Source organism: Lycorma delicatula, chromosome 10 (assembly GCF_047948215.1).
Source record: "Lycorma delicatula isolate Av1 chromosome 10, ASM4794821v1, whole genome shotgun sequence".
Lineage (NCBI taxonomy): Eukaryota > Metazoa > Arthropoda > Insecta > Hemiptera > Fulgoridae > Lycorma > Lycorma delicatula.
The window spans coordinates 5,739,004-5,755,916 of record NC_134464.1 but is presented as its reverse complement, the minus strand read 5'-3'; the positions used below and the strand labels follow the sequence as shown (position 1 = coordinate 5,755,916).

Sequence of the window (16,913 nt, the reverse complement as noted above, 5' to 3'; positions counted from 1 at the left end):
GAAGGCCTTTTCATAATCAGTAAACTCTACATAAGTACTGCAGTTAGATTCCTCTTCTCTTCTCTATAATCTGTTTTAATACAAAGATATTATCCTTGCATGATGTCCCTTCAAGAAACAAATTTGTTCTTCCAGCAGCACAATCTCTACAATGAGTAATTCAATTAATCAAAATCTGGGAAAATAACTTATAACCAGAATTTAACAAACTTATTCCTCTACAATTACTAAGATCTTCTCTATTACCTCTCTTAAAAATAGGTACCACAAATGCGTACCTCAATTCCTCTGGTATTCTTCTCTGCTTCCAGCATACGTCAAAGAAACTTGCTAACTGGATGTAAAGTTCCAATGATGCATATTTAAACAATTCCATGTTCAAGTTGTCCGTCCCTGGCACTTTCTTATTATGACTACAAGCAAGAGCCGTTTGCAATTCCTTAAGGCCTATGTTGTCTATGCCAGGTATGAGTACCCGTGGATCATCAATTGGATGAACCTTTATGTCCATTGACCAATATTGCAGACAATATTCCAACCATTTCTCAACATCAACAGAATGAATTCCTGTTTTAATCTCGTACATCTGTATTGAGATGCTTCATAATCTTATAAGTCTTACTCTGTCTACCATGAAGATCATGTTCTATGCTGGCAATATACCCATCCCAAGATTCCCATTTAACTTTCTTCACTAACTGTTTTATCTTCCTTGCTTGAGTTTGATCTCTGATTGCGTTGAAAGCCACGTTAGGTACAATTGTTTTTTGTATTAATTTTTCTTTCAAGATCGTCATTTCAGAAGTATAACCCTCACTTCTTCAAAGACTTATTCCTTAGGTCTTAGGAAAGGAATAAGTCTTAGGTCTTAGGAAAGTTAGGTCTTAGGTCTTAGGAACCTTAGGAAAGGTTGGCTTCAAATGCCAACCTTTCAATTACTGTTTTAATATAAATCTATTCTTTTTCTACATCATTTACATCCAAACATATATATAAGTTATCTGAGATGAGCGCATACACAAGTTTGTTACAAAGATCTTCTAGAGAGATTCATCAGAAGGTGTTTCTTCCACTGCTGCGTCCTACATTTTCATTTTTCGGGTTAGCCTTAAACCATTTCTGTCTCAAAGCTACTTCGCTACATACCAGATAATGATCAGAACCGATATCTGATCCTCTAAAGACTTTAACATCATGGAACAACTTTGACAGTCTTTCATTAGCCAAGAAATAATCAATAAGTGACTTATATCCTCTATTAGTCCAAGTATATTTGTGAATTTCTTTGTATTTTTAAAATGTGTTTTCAATACGTAATCCGTTAAAACTTGCAAAATCTCATAACCTCTTTCCATTTCTATTTAAACACGTTTCAACATGTGGACCCACAACATCACTAACAGGCTTGGTTCCCTACTCTTGCATTTATATCAACTCCTATCAACAAGTAATCATTCTTATACAATGTATCTATCACTTGCTGCAATCTTAAACTTACTCTTAAATTATATTTCTTTGCTAGATCCAGAAGTTCATATTTTAATGTCGTTACGAAAAAATAAATTTATATTACATTGTACAATTTTAAATTAAAATTTCATTCTTTTTTTAGCTTTACCTAACTTATATATATTCTGTATTGTTTTCTCTACTCCTTTCTGTCTTGAATTTCACCCTCTGTATGTTTTTATTCTAAGATGTCCTTCTTGTCTTGCTCCTTGCTTTTCTTCCCTCCATAATAAAATTGTACATCTGCTTTCCAATATGATCAGATCATATTTGATTAGATCAGTGTATAATTTACAGATTATGAAATCATATCCATAACAGATAGAATTGCTCATTAATAAAAAAGGAACTATTGCAGCATTTTTGTAGAAGGATCAAGTAAAGATATGAGGAAACTTAATCGAAGCAGCAGTTCAAAATATAAATTAGTAAATGAAAAAATGGTAGTCTCATATTTACCTCTTAACTGCTAAGTTAGTATACTATTAGCATCTATTTGCTAATTATTTTTCTGATTGATTTGATATTACTTTATTTGAGGTACATTGCGATAGTAATTTGGAACTTAGTGTTTGCCACTGAAAAATGGTAAAAATTGTTTTGATTGAATCCAACATTTAATCTATTTTTGCAGTGAAAGTAATGCTGATTTCATTTACGATTTGGTTAAAAATAAAAATTATATGAAATACAAGCGATCTGATTATATTAAATCAAAAGATAAATAAAAATAAAATTTACAATGCTAGAAACAGTTTTGAAAACATGGCCTGAAAAATATTTATTTTAAATACAAATTCATGTTATCATTTTTCTATACCACTGAGGTTTACTTTTTTGACATTTCTTAATATCTTAGTGATTGCAAGTGTTTCCTTAATGGCATTATTTATAATCTTATTCTTTTTCATCACCTATTAATATGCAACATGGTATATAAAATATCTAACAAAATCCAAAACATATTTATTTGAGAAAAAATAATTAATGCCGACGTAACTCAAGCAACATAAACAAATGCAAAATTATAAAGATTAAACTCCAGTTATTGGAATAAACAGTTGGTAGATCTGACTGGATGTGCATTACTTAACCAATATAATGTATGTGACGGTACATGCGGGCACTACATACTATTGAATTGACTTTGCAAATGATCTATAGAGATAGGATCCACAAAGCTATTTATATTACAAGTTTTAGATGTAGCACAAAAAACTAAGATCTCAATTCACTTAAACAATATGAAATTTAGAAGCACATCAGATATGAAATAAACAAAACGTGTAAAACAAACATAACGTTTGAGACGTAATAAAAATAAGCAAAATTTTTTAATTCTGGGCACGATATTTAACAAAATGAGTTCATTTTTTCCATGCAATGGCAGCATTGTTTATAATATACGAATGAGGTCTGTAAATAAAGTAATGAAACTAATTTTTTTGGCAGCCAAAGTGGCAACACTGTAAAGTTACTAGTAAACATATGGTTATATGAACAGCTAATTTATATTACAGATTAATATTTTTAGTCTATTGTCGCCATGTGAGACGTAAACAAACTTTTCGTGAAACAAGTTTTTGTTGTGCGTTACAAACATGAGTGATACTAATTATGAGCAACGTTGTGCAATCATGTTTTGATTTAAACTCTGTGAAAGCGCTATTGAAACTTTTTCAAAATTGAAAAGACTATATGGAGATGATGCTCTGTCACAAGCCCAAGTTTTTAGGTGGTTTAAAGTATTTTCAGATGGCCGGGAATCAGTTGCAGATGATCCACACTCTGGAAGATCGTTAACATCATAAAGTGACAACAATGTTGAGCGATCAGAGATTTTTGGAATTTTTGTCTACAGAACAGACTGTAAATCAATATGTTTACTGAGAAATTCTGAAAGACTGCGAAAAAGAGTTAGCCACGTTAGACCAGCCTTCAAAGACAACTGGATGCTGCACCATGACAATGCACCTTGTCACACTGCACTCTCAATTAATGAGTTTTTGACAAAGAAAAACATTCCTGTAGTTCCTCAACCACCTTATTCACCTGACTTGAGTCCCTGCGACTTTTTCCTGTTCGTGACTTTAAAACAACACCTCAAAGGACACCATTTTGGAACTGTAAGAAACATTAAAAAAATGTAACCAACCATCTGAAGGATATTCCGGTTTCTGAGTTCCAACACTGCTGTGAAGAGTGGGAAAGCATTGCGTGGCTTCCCAAAGGAACTATTTCAAAGGTGACTGGATTGTAAATAAAAAGTTTTATTTAGGTTTTAAATAAAACCTTCATCCCCACCCCAGGGGTCAGGTATTGATCTTTTGAGTTCCTTATGCCTCAAATGAGGTGTCTCCAAGGGGATCCCACACCAGGACTTTGGTCTTGACTCCCCCCTAAAAGATGTCAGGCAGGTCCAGATGATCATCATCACAGCAGAAAGTGTCACACTTCACACATGGAGTCCCCAGCTGATCATCGGAGCCAGCACACCAGGCCATACCAGCCCTCACAGCTGGGGCTGTCCAACACCTCCTACTAGAAACTCCTCCTTTGTTCCTCATCATCCTTGGCTCAAAGCATCGTCTGAGAAAAGAGGCTGAACGCATGCCAGCAAGCTGCAGAAGTGATGATATAAGGTAGTAGGGATGCTACCTTAAGATAGCCAGTAATCTCCACTGAGCCCTTTGTTCCTCCCATTCAGAGCACTGAAACAAGGTGTGTTCAATGGTGTCACATTCCATGCAGTACATAAAATTGGGGGTATCACCACCTCCTAGTATGATGAAGATAACTTCCAAAATTGCCTTGGCTTGTGAACATTTGCGGTGTAATAGTCAAGATCACCGTGTTTTCTCAATCACCACTATCGTAGGTCCGGTATTAAGACTCGTCCAGACTGCCATTTACCCGGCCAGTTAATTTCGGCAACAAGCCGTATGACCAACATATGTTCAATGATCTTACCCATGTTGTTAAGAGGGCATAGTGGCCGGTAGGTGATAATCTGGCTACCAATATTCGGTTTCAGAAGGAAGACCAACCAGGCCTCCTTCCAGCATGCTGGGAAAACTCCTGTCTGCAGCCCTTGAGTGGCAACATCGACCATGTCCCACAGAGCCTGTAGCAAGAGACCCTTAAGGATCACAGCAGATATTCCATCAGGGCCAGGACTGCGGTTGTTGTGGAGTCGACACATGCCCGTAGCCATCACATGTAACATATACCACCGCCGCTGCTCAAAGTCAGCAGGGCCCAGCAACATCCATTCGGCATATGAGAACAGCTGTTTCAGCTCTGCCCTAGCACGTTCCTCTGTCAAGATCGGTAACCGTCTGCCAAAGCGTTTCATAACCATTCGGTATGCCCGGCCCCAAGGATCATCGTGCAGTTCAGCACAGAGTTCCTACAATTTTCTCTTCTTCGAGGTCTTGATGGCATTCTGAAGGACTCTCCTACATTACACATAGTGCTGAAATGCGAGGTCATAGCCATCTTCACCACAACGCCTGTCGTTGCATGGTCCTTCTGTGCTACTGGAGATCCATCCTCAGACTGCTGATCTCGGGGGTCCACTTGTAAGCCAGTCAATGATGGCGATGCCTAACACCCAACTGAGCAATAACCTGCTTAACAGTATCCTCTAGTACCTCAGTGTAAGGTGAAGACCATAATGTTTGGCGGGCAAGACCTCCTGGGACGATGTTACGCACGATGTTTCCCCCAATCTCTTCTTTACATCATTGTGTTTCAAGTCAACATCTTGAAATCTAATTTCCAAGCACTTTGCACAACCGCTGCGGATGGATAGGATGTCCTCAGCCATGTCATTGCTGATCCCTCCTTTGACCTGTTTGAGGAGGTCTGTTTAGCTGGTGCCATCTTGATGGACTGTATCAACAGCCGTTTTAGGGCTTCTGGGCACATCCACCTTGGGTGTAGAAACCTTAACCATGTGTAACAATAGAGCAGTTGGTGGCGCCGCCTCCCTCCTGGACCAAGTATTCCAAGACTTTCAGAAAACGATCTCCAGCCATGTTGTTAGGCACAAGAAACACCAGCTTCCCACCCTTCGCTCGCTGAATCTTTGAGAGAGCCGCAAACATGTGCCCAATTAAGTCCATGTCCTCAATCCATAAGGAAATATACCTTCGAGTTATCTGAGTCCTAATCCTCATCATTAAAGATATCAGTGCTCTGACAATCTCTGAGCACAGTGCTGCTGGGAATGGCAGCCTTGGAATGGAGCCTTTCAGTCTCTGACATACCCCAGGCACATGACTACAAACCATTGAAAGATAGGTGCTCTCTTAGCCAGTGACCCATTGAGGAGGAAGACATGATATCCCTCTACATCTTTTTCGAGTAATCCTTTCCTGACGTCCACCTTTAATACAGGTTCTTATTCCAGCGAGAGCCGGCCACCTCAACAAGATCTTCAATGTCACCAGATTCAAGAACTCGTTCAATAGCATCATGGGTAATCTTGGACATCTAAGTCTCCTTATCACAGCCATCGCTAATGCTAGTAGTCAGTTCCAAACTGAGTTCAACAAAGTCCTGCGTCAAATGTCGCACATCCCTGATCAGTTTACATAAATTCTTGCCTGTAAAATGTTCATCTGTGAATGACGAAAGAAGATCATCAATTGTGTTTAGCAAATTCAGACCGTCTTTCTCAATCAAACTGCATCCTACCATCAGCTGTAGTGCCAGTCATGCCTTTCCATTTTTTTAATTGGAGGACTACTTATTTTAATCAGAATGATGGGCTGTCCCACCCGCTCTGCATCACAGCATGATTCCCAATCAGTAGCACGAGATTCGTCTATAGCTCGTTTACAAGTGGCAGCCAACAGCTCCATCTTCTCCTCAGAATCAACACTGGTTAAGTTCAGCCACGCCTGAATCCTGAGTGGGACGTTTTTGACATACCTGAGAGGCCAACCCACAGCCTCAAGCATGCCCCCTCATTGGTGGTTGCAGGATTTCTGTCTAAACCACTAGCCTTAACCATTCTTGTGAGAGCACTCCTCATTCTTGGTTTTCAAGACTGAGCAGCAGATTTCTTGGTTACTGTATCGTTATTCAGATCAGTCATATTATCAAAATATTATGCCAAATGCTCTGAAAAGACCATATATAATAAATATATAAAAAATACAAAGTTTAAAATGTAAACAAAAAAGTAAACAAATAAGTGAACAGCTGAAACTGTCATGAACGCGTCTTGGCAACCGTAGGCTAGAGTTCAAAATAAATAATTTTAAGGCTTATAATTAATAAAAAAAGCAAAAAATAAATAACTCAAAAAAACTCAATAAATTCAAATATAGCATAAATCACAGATAACCCCATGAAAATAGGGACTCAAAAGTACAAACTGGATAATGTCTGACATGACACCCATAACTCAAGATAAAAATACAAGAACACAGTAAAAAAAACCACTCAAACAGCAAAAATAACACAAAATAAACAAACAAATACAATAATAGAAACCAAACATGGTTATACGAAAGAACTTTTCAGGAGCCAAAAAGAAATACGTCCGGCCTTCACCAACGTAACCTCAAATCAGATGATTTAGAATTACTCAAATGTATCATAACAGTTAACAAAACACGGGAATATGGTTATGATACTGAAACGAAGGTTCAATCATCCCAGTGGAAGCTTACTGAAGAACCAAGAATGAAAAAAGTTAAACCGATTTAAAAAGATAAAAAGTTTAACTAAGTTAAAGAACCTTAATACTGATTGAACTTTTATGTAAAGTTCAATCAGTATTAAGGTTCTCATTGGTGTTTTTTTTATTACAATGGTGTTATCCAATATGAATTCTTATCTCAAGATTGTAGTCAACAATCAATATTTCTTAAGAACAGTTTTACGCTGTTTATGTGAGGCAATCTGAAGAAAATGGGAACTGTGACCAAACAATTCTAGGATTTTGCTCAATGATAATGCTCAAGCTCAACCTCACTAAATGAAATAAAGAAAAAGTCACTAAGTGAATGAAAAAGGCTACTTTTGAAGCTTGGAAGAATGGTGGTATAAGTGTGTTTCATGTTTGGGGTATTTTACTTTAAAGGGGGCAGTATGAGTGTAATAGAATAAATAAGTTCTTTTTAATAAAAATTAAAATTGTTGTTATTTTTTGATTACACCGTGTAAATCAAATATGTTGTATAGCTAAATTTTAAAGAGGGTTCCCTAACCACATTAAAGGAAGCTGCTGCTTAATATATGACATATAACTAACTATTAAAGAAGGTGCTGCATAATTTGGTTTAAAATGATCTTTTAGAAGAATAGTTCCATGTAATTTTGAAAGTAAGATAAAACATTTAAATTTTTAATATCTATAAAAATGCCACATTTTTATCATGGTAATCTACATTCAATAAAGTTGTTTCACAAAATCCTTCATAAAAGAAAAAATCCCAAGTTCTTGACCTATGTTGTAGTAACTGTGTTGCCTTGTTTTTTGTAGAACTGTTAAGCAATCAAAATATGATGTTACATAAGCACAGTACAATATATATATATGAATCACATTCATTTCACTATGTATTTTTTGTTTATTTCTTTGCAAGGTTCGTCAACATATGGCATCTTTAGGTATTAGAAAATTCCAAGATCTTGTCGGAAGAACTGATTTAATACGAACTAGAGAAAATGATAAAAATTCCAAAGCTAAAATGTTAAATCTTAGTTTGATTCTTAAAAATGCTTTACATATGAGACCTGGTGTTAATATAATTGGTGGATCTGAAAAACAGGTTTGTAGTATTTAATTTTAATTTAATTAATTTTAATTTTAATTTTTCCATTTCCATTTCCAGTATTTTGGAAATGTTTTTGTTTATATTTAAAAAAAAAAAATTTTATATAGCAATTAATAAAAAAAGTAATTAATTGTAAATTAATACATAAAATTATGTAATGCAATTTTCACATCTCTAAGGTAATTAATTTGGTTTGGTTCCATAGAAATTCTCTTCCGTTTGTTAAGTTATATAAATGTTTCTAGAATATATATTTTCATGTGAACATTAGTCTTGGTTTGTCTGGCATTTCTCCCACTACCACTCCATTCGGTCACCCTAAAGCATAAGATCGAATGTCCGTGCCACAAACGGCTACAAACAATGGCATCAAGGAACTTCCACACGGTCTAACAATGCGGCTTACACCACATAGTAGTCTGTTCAACCTGTGTAGTCAGGTCGACCACTTCGGAGATGTGTGGTTAATTGAAATCCAACCACCAAAGAACATCGGTGTCCACAGTCAAATCCATATAAAAAGCAACTGCTTTTACAAGTGAAAATGAAATATATTCCATCTTATGTAGAATAAGAATTACTGTAGATTCTACAAACGAGTCATGAGTGTCAGGATTTATGATCGTAATTATATTAACAGCTGTAATATTCAGTTTGAATGTTTAAAATATTTTGCAGTTTTGAACAATAAAAGTGAATAATCAATTTTAATTTTTTTTAAATTGTTGCTGTAGCAAAGAATGAGAGATACAAGGGTTATTTTTTTTGCAAGGTGTGATCGGTCACAAAATAAAAACCCGCGCAAAAATCAGATGAACCTTTGCACATATGTGTTGCACAGCGTCTCTAGTATGGCCTTCAATCACGCTGCATCACTTCGTTTAGTTCTGAACACGCTGCTAGCACCTAAACATGTCTACAACAATAATATCTCCCCCCAAGTGTGAAGTACATGCGGTAATTCGATTTCTTCAGGCTGAGAGGTGTAATGCAGCTGAAATTCATAAACAAATAAGTAATGTGTACAGTGAAACTTCAATGAATGACAGCAAAGTGCGACAATGGTGCAGGAACTTTAAAGTAGGACCTGCAGATGTTCATGATGCAGGCGGTCAGGGAAGGAAGCGTGTGTCAACCGATGATCTCATTGAGCTAGTGAATGAGGCAATTCGAGAAAATCATCGGTTCACAATTTCTGTATTGAGTGATTCTTTTCCTGAAATTTCAAGGTCAGCTCTCTACACCATTGTGAGAGAGAGACTTCAGTACCGCAAACTATGTGCAAGATGGGTACCCAAGATGCTGTCCGACAATCACAAAAAATGAGAATGGATGCTTCCCTAATGTTTCTCCAGCGCTACCATAATGAAGGAGAAGATTTTTGAACAAAATTGTCACAGGGGACGAGACACGGGTCCATTTCGAAACTGAAGAAACAAAAAAACAATCCAAACAGCGGATGCTTTCTCATTCTCCCAGTAAACCAAAGAAGTTCAAGCGAACCTTCTCCAGCAGGAAGTGTATGGCTACTGTGTTCTGGGACTGGAATGGAGTTCTCTTGGTGGAATTCATGGAACATGGCACGACCATCACTGCAACCTCATACTGCGTGACTCTTCAACGTCTACGAAGGGCAATTCAGAATAAGCGGAGAGGAATGTTGACATCAGGTATTGTCTTTCTCCATGGCAATGCTCGGCCGCACACTGCAGCTGTAACAAAGAAGCTCCTGCAGCGTTTTCGTCAGGAAGTGTTTCATCACCCACCATACAGCCCGGACTTGGCTCCATCCGATTTTTACCTCTTTGCTCACATGAAACACCGGCTAGGAGGACAACATTTTGGCACAGACATCGAGCTGCAGACCAGCGTAGAAACACTGCTGAAAACACAGGTGGCTCCGTTCTATGACGAGGTTATTGGAAAGTTGGTACAACGCTACGACAGATGTCTAAATCGGAGTGGCGACTATGTAGAAAAATAGTGTAACTATGTAAGTACTTGTTACAAATAAAAAATTTTTTATTTTCACTGTGGTTTTAATTTTGTGACCGATCGGACCTTGAAAAAAAAATAACCCTCGTATATTTATTATTCAAAACAAAACTTGTTTCTCATATGCAAAGTAATAGCACTTGGTGGTGAATTAATTTAATTTAAAATTATTACACCATTGATATATACTTGACATCATATAGCAGTTTACATTGCTGAAAACCAATAGTATGAAATCAGTTTAAAAAAAAAAAAAAAAAAATTTTATCTAAAAGTGTAGTTATAAATTAGTTTCTTATGTACTCATTTTGCTAGTTATCACGTGAATACCTGTGACTGAATATTTTCAGTGTAGCAGACTTACAGATTAAAGGAAACAACAAATTTTCTCTGCTCTTTTTTCCTGTTGATCTCATGGTAAACTGACTAAAATAAAATCACACAAAAAATTTAAAAAAGTAATACTATTTTGATTACAAAAAAATATAGTGGCCATATGAAAAAATGTATTTGTGAGAAATGAAAAGAAAAAAATTGTTATCATTATAAAAATAAGGATAGGTATGCAGAAAGACAAAGTAAGCAGATAACAGTGAATGTGTGCATGCTCTGGAATGAAGGAATGTTTTCTTTTTTTTACCTGAAGTTTTCCAGGTAATTAATTTGATTTTTCCTAAATAAATAACTTAAATATCATAGTGACATCAAGGTTTATTATAATACAACATTAAACCACGATGACTGCAAAAAAAATGAAAAGTAAATTCATATTTAGTTTAATGACTTAGATTATGCATTTTTTGTTTTAAAAATCTTCCATTTAAGTATTTTGTAAAACTTGCTCTTCCGATTGTGTTCCACTGCTGGAGGTACTTGTTCTTCACAAAATAAATCATTGTCATCAATTATTTAATGTAAAATGTAAAAATAGAAAACAAAAGACTGAATTAAGAATGTCCTCCTTTTTAAAACAGATTGAAATTGAATTACAGTTCATGCTTCCAGCGATTTCCTTCTTTGATATGTGTAGATTTCTCTTCATCTTTTTTTTTACATATGGGGAAATTTGAAAAACTGCCTCATTTTATCTACAGTAACCACCTAATGATTTTTTTTTTTAAATTTAGAGTAACATTTAATATGTGAAATTCACAATTTTTATTCTAGAATTAATTTTTTTCCCATTATGTACCTCATTATCAGTAAAGTTTTTATCTGATTACTTTGGATGGATTACATTTATTAATCTGTAACTTTTAATTTTATTAAAAGTTCCTGATTAACAAATGTAGAACCCTATTAAAAAAAATTGTTATACTTAAAAATTTTCAATAAAGAGGTAGAGGTAAAATGAGCCTTTTTTTAAATGGCCTCATTTAAAAAAAAAAATTCCTTCAGGAAAAATAATTCTAAGTGAATGGCTGAAATATAATGCACAGTTGCTCATTACGTGCAGACAAAAAGAGATTGTCAGATGAAAAAATATGGCATAAAAGTACATTTTATGTACTGTAAAAACTTTTTTTTTATTTTTTACTTTGTTACCATTCACAGCTATACCGTTTTCTCATTCCATCAATGAAGAATGTTGGTAGTCTTTCCTTAATCCATGATTTCACTATGTCCTTCAGTTCATCATCCGTGGAGAAAAGATACCCCTTGTTATCTCTATTTTATTGTAGAAAGAGATGAAAATTGTTGGGTCCCAAATCTGGTGAGTATAGATGGTGTAGAGTATGATAAAATTTCAACTTCACAAGAACCTCACAGTTCCACACAATGTGTATGGTCAAGCATTATTGTGTTGCAGAATTATCAGCTCTGTGGGTTGTTAAACATGACATCTTTTAAGGTATTTTAACATGTTTAAGAGTCATACAGAACACACTGAACCCATCATACAGTCAACCAAGCAGTCAGACATGTACATGTGTTTGGAATCTCAGAACACTGTCAAAAGAGAATTTTTTTTGCAGAGAATTGTTTTGAATTTTTTTGATTGTGGTGAACCGCAGTGTCAGTATTTCATATACTGACACTATTATTTCATGTTTCTTCTGGACTGTAATGATGTATATAAGTTTTGTCTGTCTCTCTCATCAGCAGACATCAGAATATTAAAAAGGAAGTCACCTCCCTCGTCACAATAGTGTTTCAGAATTTGTTCACAACATTCCTTTTGTTATTGTTTGTTCTTTTCTGTGAGTTTGCTTGGCATCCTCCACAAATAGATTATACAGTAGTCCACTCATGCAAAACGTGTTCTACTTGTTCTTTCAGTTTGGTTATCTGAGTGGTGATACATTGTTGTGTGATGCGATAGTTAAATTGAATCAATTCATCTATCTCCTTTTGGTGTTTTTCATCAGTTACAGAAACTGGTTGACCATGTGAGGTTCCTCCTCAATATTCATTTCTCAGCTTCTGAAGTATAAAAGTTTACTGCCCACCTACTCACTGTACTTAGATCAACTGTTTCATCGCCATTAATGACTCTTAGATAATGATGAATGTCACTAGAACTAGTACTTTTTCATATGTTCTGATCTTTGTGTCCTTTCTAGTGTTGGAAATGTTCATCTTGTGAGTGTGAAGTGAGTGTTTTTGGTCTTGATTTTCTTGTTTAATTTTATGTTATCTGTGGTATCTACTAGCGTAAGACCAATTTCCTTCAGATCCTCTTTTATTCTCTGATCCATCTGATTCCTGGCTTAGTATTTTTCAACTCGAGAATGTATTGTACTAGTTATTTCAAAAGTCTTGAATCTTGCATCCTCATAATACGTCCAAAGAATTTTAGTCTCCTCTTATGCATAGTATCAGTGATGGGTTCCAATTCTTTGTACATGACTTTGTTGGGCGCAGTCTACCACTGCTCATCTTTCTGGTACATTTTATTGATGCAGATCCTTCCAATTCTTCTTTCGATTTTCTGAAGTTTTTCTGTCTTTGATTGTTTATTCAATTAGAACTGTATTTGCTGCATAAGTGGCTTATGGTTTTATAACTGTGTAGTATACACAGAATGCAAAAATAACACACTATGTGTTACTTTTGCATTTATTGATAGACAGTGCGTTTATTGATAGGCAATTGTAAGTGTACCAAGTACATTTTTGAGCTTTAGCTAGTTTTGGATTGAGGTTTTTTTCTTTTAGGTTGTTTGTTACTATTTCTCTGAGGTATTTAGGTTACAGTTTTGATTTTATTATTATTTAGGTTTACTTCTTTTAATTGTCTTGGTTTTTGGGGCATAATTCCTGTCTTTTCAAATTAAATTTTGAGCCCAGTTTTCACAATATTTTGAAGTGCTAATATCTGTGATTTAGCTTCATTGATGTTGTTTGTTAGCAGTGCCAAGTTGTCAGCGAAACCAAGACAGTTTGTTTTGATTTTTCGGCCTATTTTTACTTTTGGGGGTATTTTTTTTAACAATTCCCTCATTACTATTCCTAGAGCGCAGTTGAATAATAGCAGTGAGAGCCCATCACCTTTGCACAGTCCTGTTTTAATATCAAAAGGTTCCTAAAGCTTATCTCTGAATTTTACCTTTGACTTAGTGTTTGTGAGGATCAGTTTTATCATGTTTAATAATTTGATATATAGTCCGAGGTGTCTTAAAATTTTTAGTAGGAATTCTCTGTGGATACGGTCATAAGCTTTCTTGAAATCTAAAATGTTATCACCATGTCTCTGTTTCTTTTCCTGTTGTAACTAACCCATTATTAGCTTGAGACTCGTGATCTGGTCTGGACAGATCATTCACGATCTGAAACCTCCCTGGTATTCTCCTAGTTTTTTCTCGAGTTGTGGATTGATCCTGTTGAGGATGATTCTTGAAAGAATTTTGTCTAGAAGTGAGATTCCCCTGTAATTGTTAGGGTCTGTTTTGTCCCCTTTTTTTGTGTAGCTGATTGTTGAGAACTGTTGTCCATTGATCTGGTAGTTCTCATTTTCTGATGATGTTGCAGTATTTTCTTTCTCTGCCTAGTTGAGCATTGTAGTCTCCGATTAATTGTTTAACATGGTTTTTGGGGATGTTATTTACAGTCAGGTAGAGTAGATCCCAGAACTTTTCTGTTTCTTTACGGTCTTTTGGAGAGTTATTTTTATTAGTGGGTCCATGGGCGTTTATTATAATGTAGCTTTATTAGATGCTTTTAGGGTGAGTGTTGAGCTTCTTGGGGATTGTGACTTGAATTCTTGTTTGGAGTTTATTATTTTGTGGCTGTTTAACTGAAAAGCCTATTCCAAACTGTCAGACATTATTCATCACTCTTCCCAGGTATACCTTTGTAGAACCTATCTTCTTGAGATTCCATGGTGCCCTGGTCAGTGTTTCTTATTTCCTGCAGACCCATGATGAGAATTTTGTGTCTTTCCATTAGGTCAATTATTTTTAACTTACCAGTCTGCATGAGCAAGTTTGCATTGTGTGTGGAAATTTAGGTAATTTGCTTTGGTTTGATTTTGGACTTTGTATTTTTCTTGTTCGTATGTGTAGTGCTGGGACATTCCAGTGCTTCCGATTGCATGTTATCTTCTAAGTGGCAGCTTACTATATGTGAATTCTGCCTTCTCTGAACTCTGGTGTTGCTTGGTTCAGCCGGTGAAATATTTCTTAAAAGATCTTTCACGGTTGATATTATATAATATTTTATAATTATTAATATAGGTAACCTTTTTCTTTTCCTGACTTAATATAATCGGTTTTCTTTATGAACTACATTAGTGTATTTTTTTCTTTTTTAGGATTTCCAACTGGAGAAGCGGTTGGACAATCAATTAATTACTGAGGCATTACCTGTTATCAACGGGGAGATAAAGCAAGTAGATATTAATCTTATTATTAATAATGAGTGCAGAGCATTTGCTTCAACTCTCAGTTACCATATTGCAATGTAAGTTTAAATTTCTTTCTCTACACTCAGTTTTATTGTAAAATACACTTATTGTAGCTTTAAATTAATTATTTTTTAATATTAAAATCTTTTGCTCCTTAATCAGGTGAACTGTTAGTAAATTTAAAAATAGATTTATGGAATAAAAAAGAAGAGAAAAAAAATTTGTTTCTGTTCATAATCTTTAAAGGCAAATATTTGCAGATGTAAATATGTTTAATGTTTTCCCTAAAACTTTTCAACTTTAATTACCATTAAACTGATAAAATTCTTATAAGATGTAGAAAGTAATTGGTGAACAATACAACAGATTTATTAAGTGCCTCCAGCAGACTGGTGGTCATCTAAAGAATTTTATTTAAAAAAAATAACATATCGATTATTATAATATAAATATTAAATACTATTATATAAAAATTTCCTCCAATACATTTTTCTTCGTTATGAATCTCTTCTTTGAAAGATCTCCTGCATTATATTTTTAGAAATACCTGATTGACTGAAGTAGTATATTTACTAAGTAAAAATAATTCTCTAAAAATAATAGAAAAGTCATTGAATTTCAAAATTTTGTTTAAAAACTTTTTTTTGTACAAATAATTTTTACATTGTAAATAAATATATGTAACCAGTCATATTAGTTTCTCTGTTAATTACTTTCAGATTTTTAAATAATGAATAATCAAAAAGAAAATACAATTTTTCGGGATGGATCCTCCAACTCACCCTGCCTAATCCCACCCCACCCTTAATGTTATGGTTCAACCGTTTCTTTTTATTTAACTTATTTTTTTTTTGTTTAGTTATATAATTATTTCTTTGTATTACAATTCTGTCAGCTATTAATGCCTTTTACTTTGTTCTGTTGTTGCTTTTTCTTTTATCTATTCTTGATGTTAAACTAAACTTTTCTTCCTGCTTCTGTTTATTTTTACTAAAGAAGAAATTTGCTGAGTTTCTGAATTCTAAGGTTATTTTTTTACTCTTAAAAAATTGTTTATATCCTTTAAAGGTGCCTTTTAATAAAACTTTCAATAAAAGTGCTGCTTTATTCAATTTAACTTCTATTAGTTTTAGTTAAAAGATAGATGTATTCCCTTCAGAGATCACAATAAAAGTAATTTAAAAGTATCATGACGGTTGCTATATTATTGACTAAGCAATTGTTAAAAAAATGTTCTTTTATTTATATACTAATTTTTTAATTTAATCCTTACACAATAACGGCAGTATATGAGAATCTAATAAAAGGATGCTATATGATATCATATAATTCAGCATTCAATTTATATTCGATTAAACAAAATAAATAAATTTTTTATTCGGATCGGTACGTATTAACCTAAAATATTAATACATGAAATGACAGTTAGTTACTATTTAACCGTGATTTCAACTATATAAGCAATTAATAATATATTTTACTTTTTTGCCATTTCATTGTCTATTCTATATAAGTTTTTGTAAGAGATTTATGTATTTTGTTCTTTTAGCCGTAACACATATACAGTCTGTTTGGAAATTAATACAGCTCCCTGTATAAAGTAATCTGGGTGAGTCAGATTAGGCAATCATGCAGGCCACAAACTCCTCAAAATGATTTGTTCACCGAAGACACTTTGTAAAAAAAATCATTGACCTGTTAGCTGTGAACGCTATTATGGCAGCATCTTGTTGGAACAAACTGTGATTGATTTCCACTTCAGTTAACTTA

General features: G+C 34.4%; 1 protein-coding gene across 2 annotated transcripts in view; it reads left to right on the top strand.

The window, feature by feature from the left end:
* The window catches only part of LOC142331019 (uncharacterized), a 316,345-nt gene that overhangs the window by 213,024 nt on the left and 86,408 nt on the right, over positions 1-16,913 (top strand). For both annotated transcript variants that reach the window (XM_075376587.1, XM_075376588.1), the window contains exons 26-27: positions 8,112-8,297; positions 15,051-15,199. In XM_075376587.1, the coding sequence (XP_075232702.1) occupies positions 8,112-8,297; positions 15,051-15,199 (335 nt within the window). The remainder of the gene's footprint in view (positions 1-8,111; positions 8,298-15,050; positions 15,200-16,913) is intronic.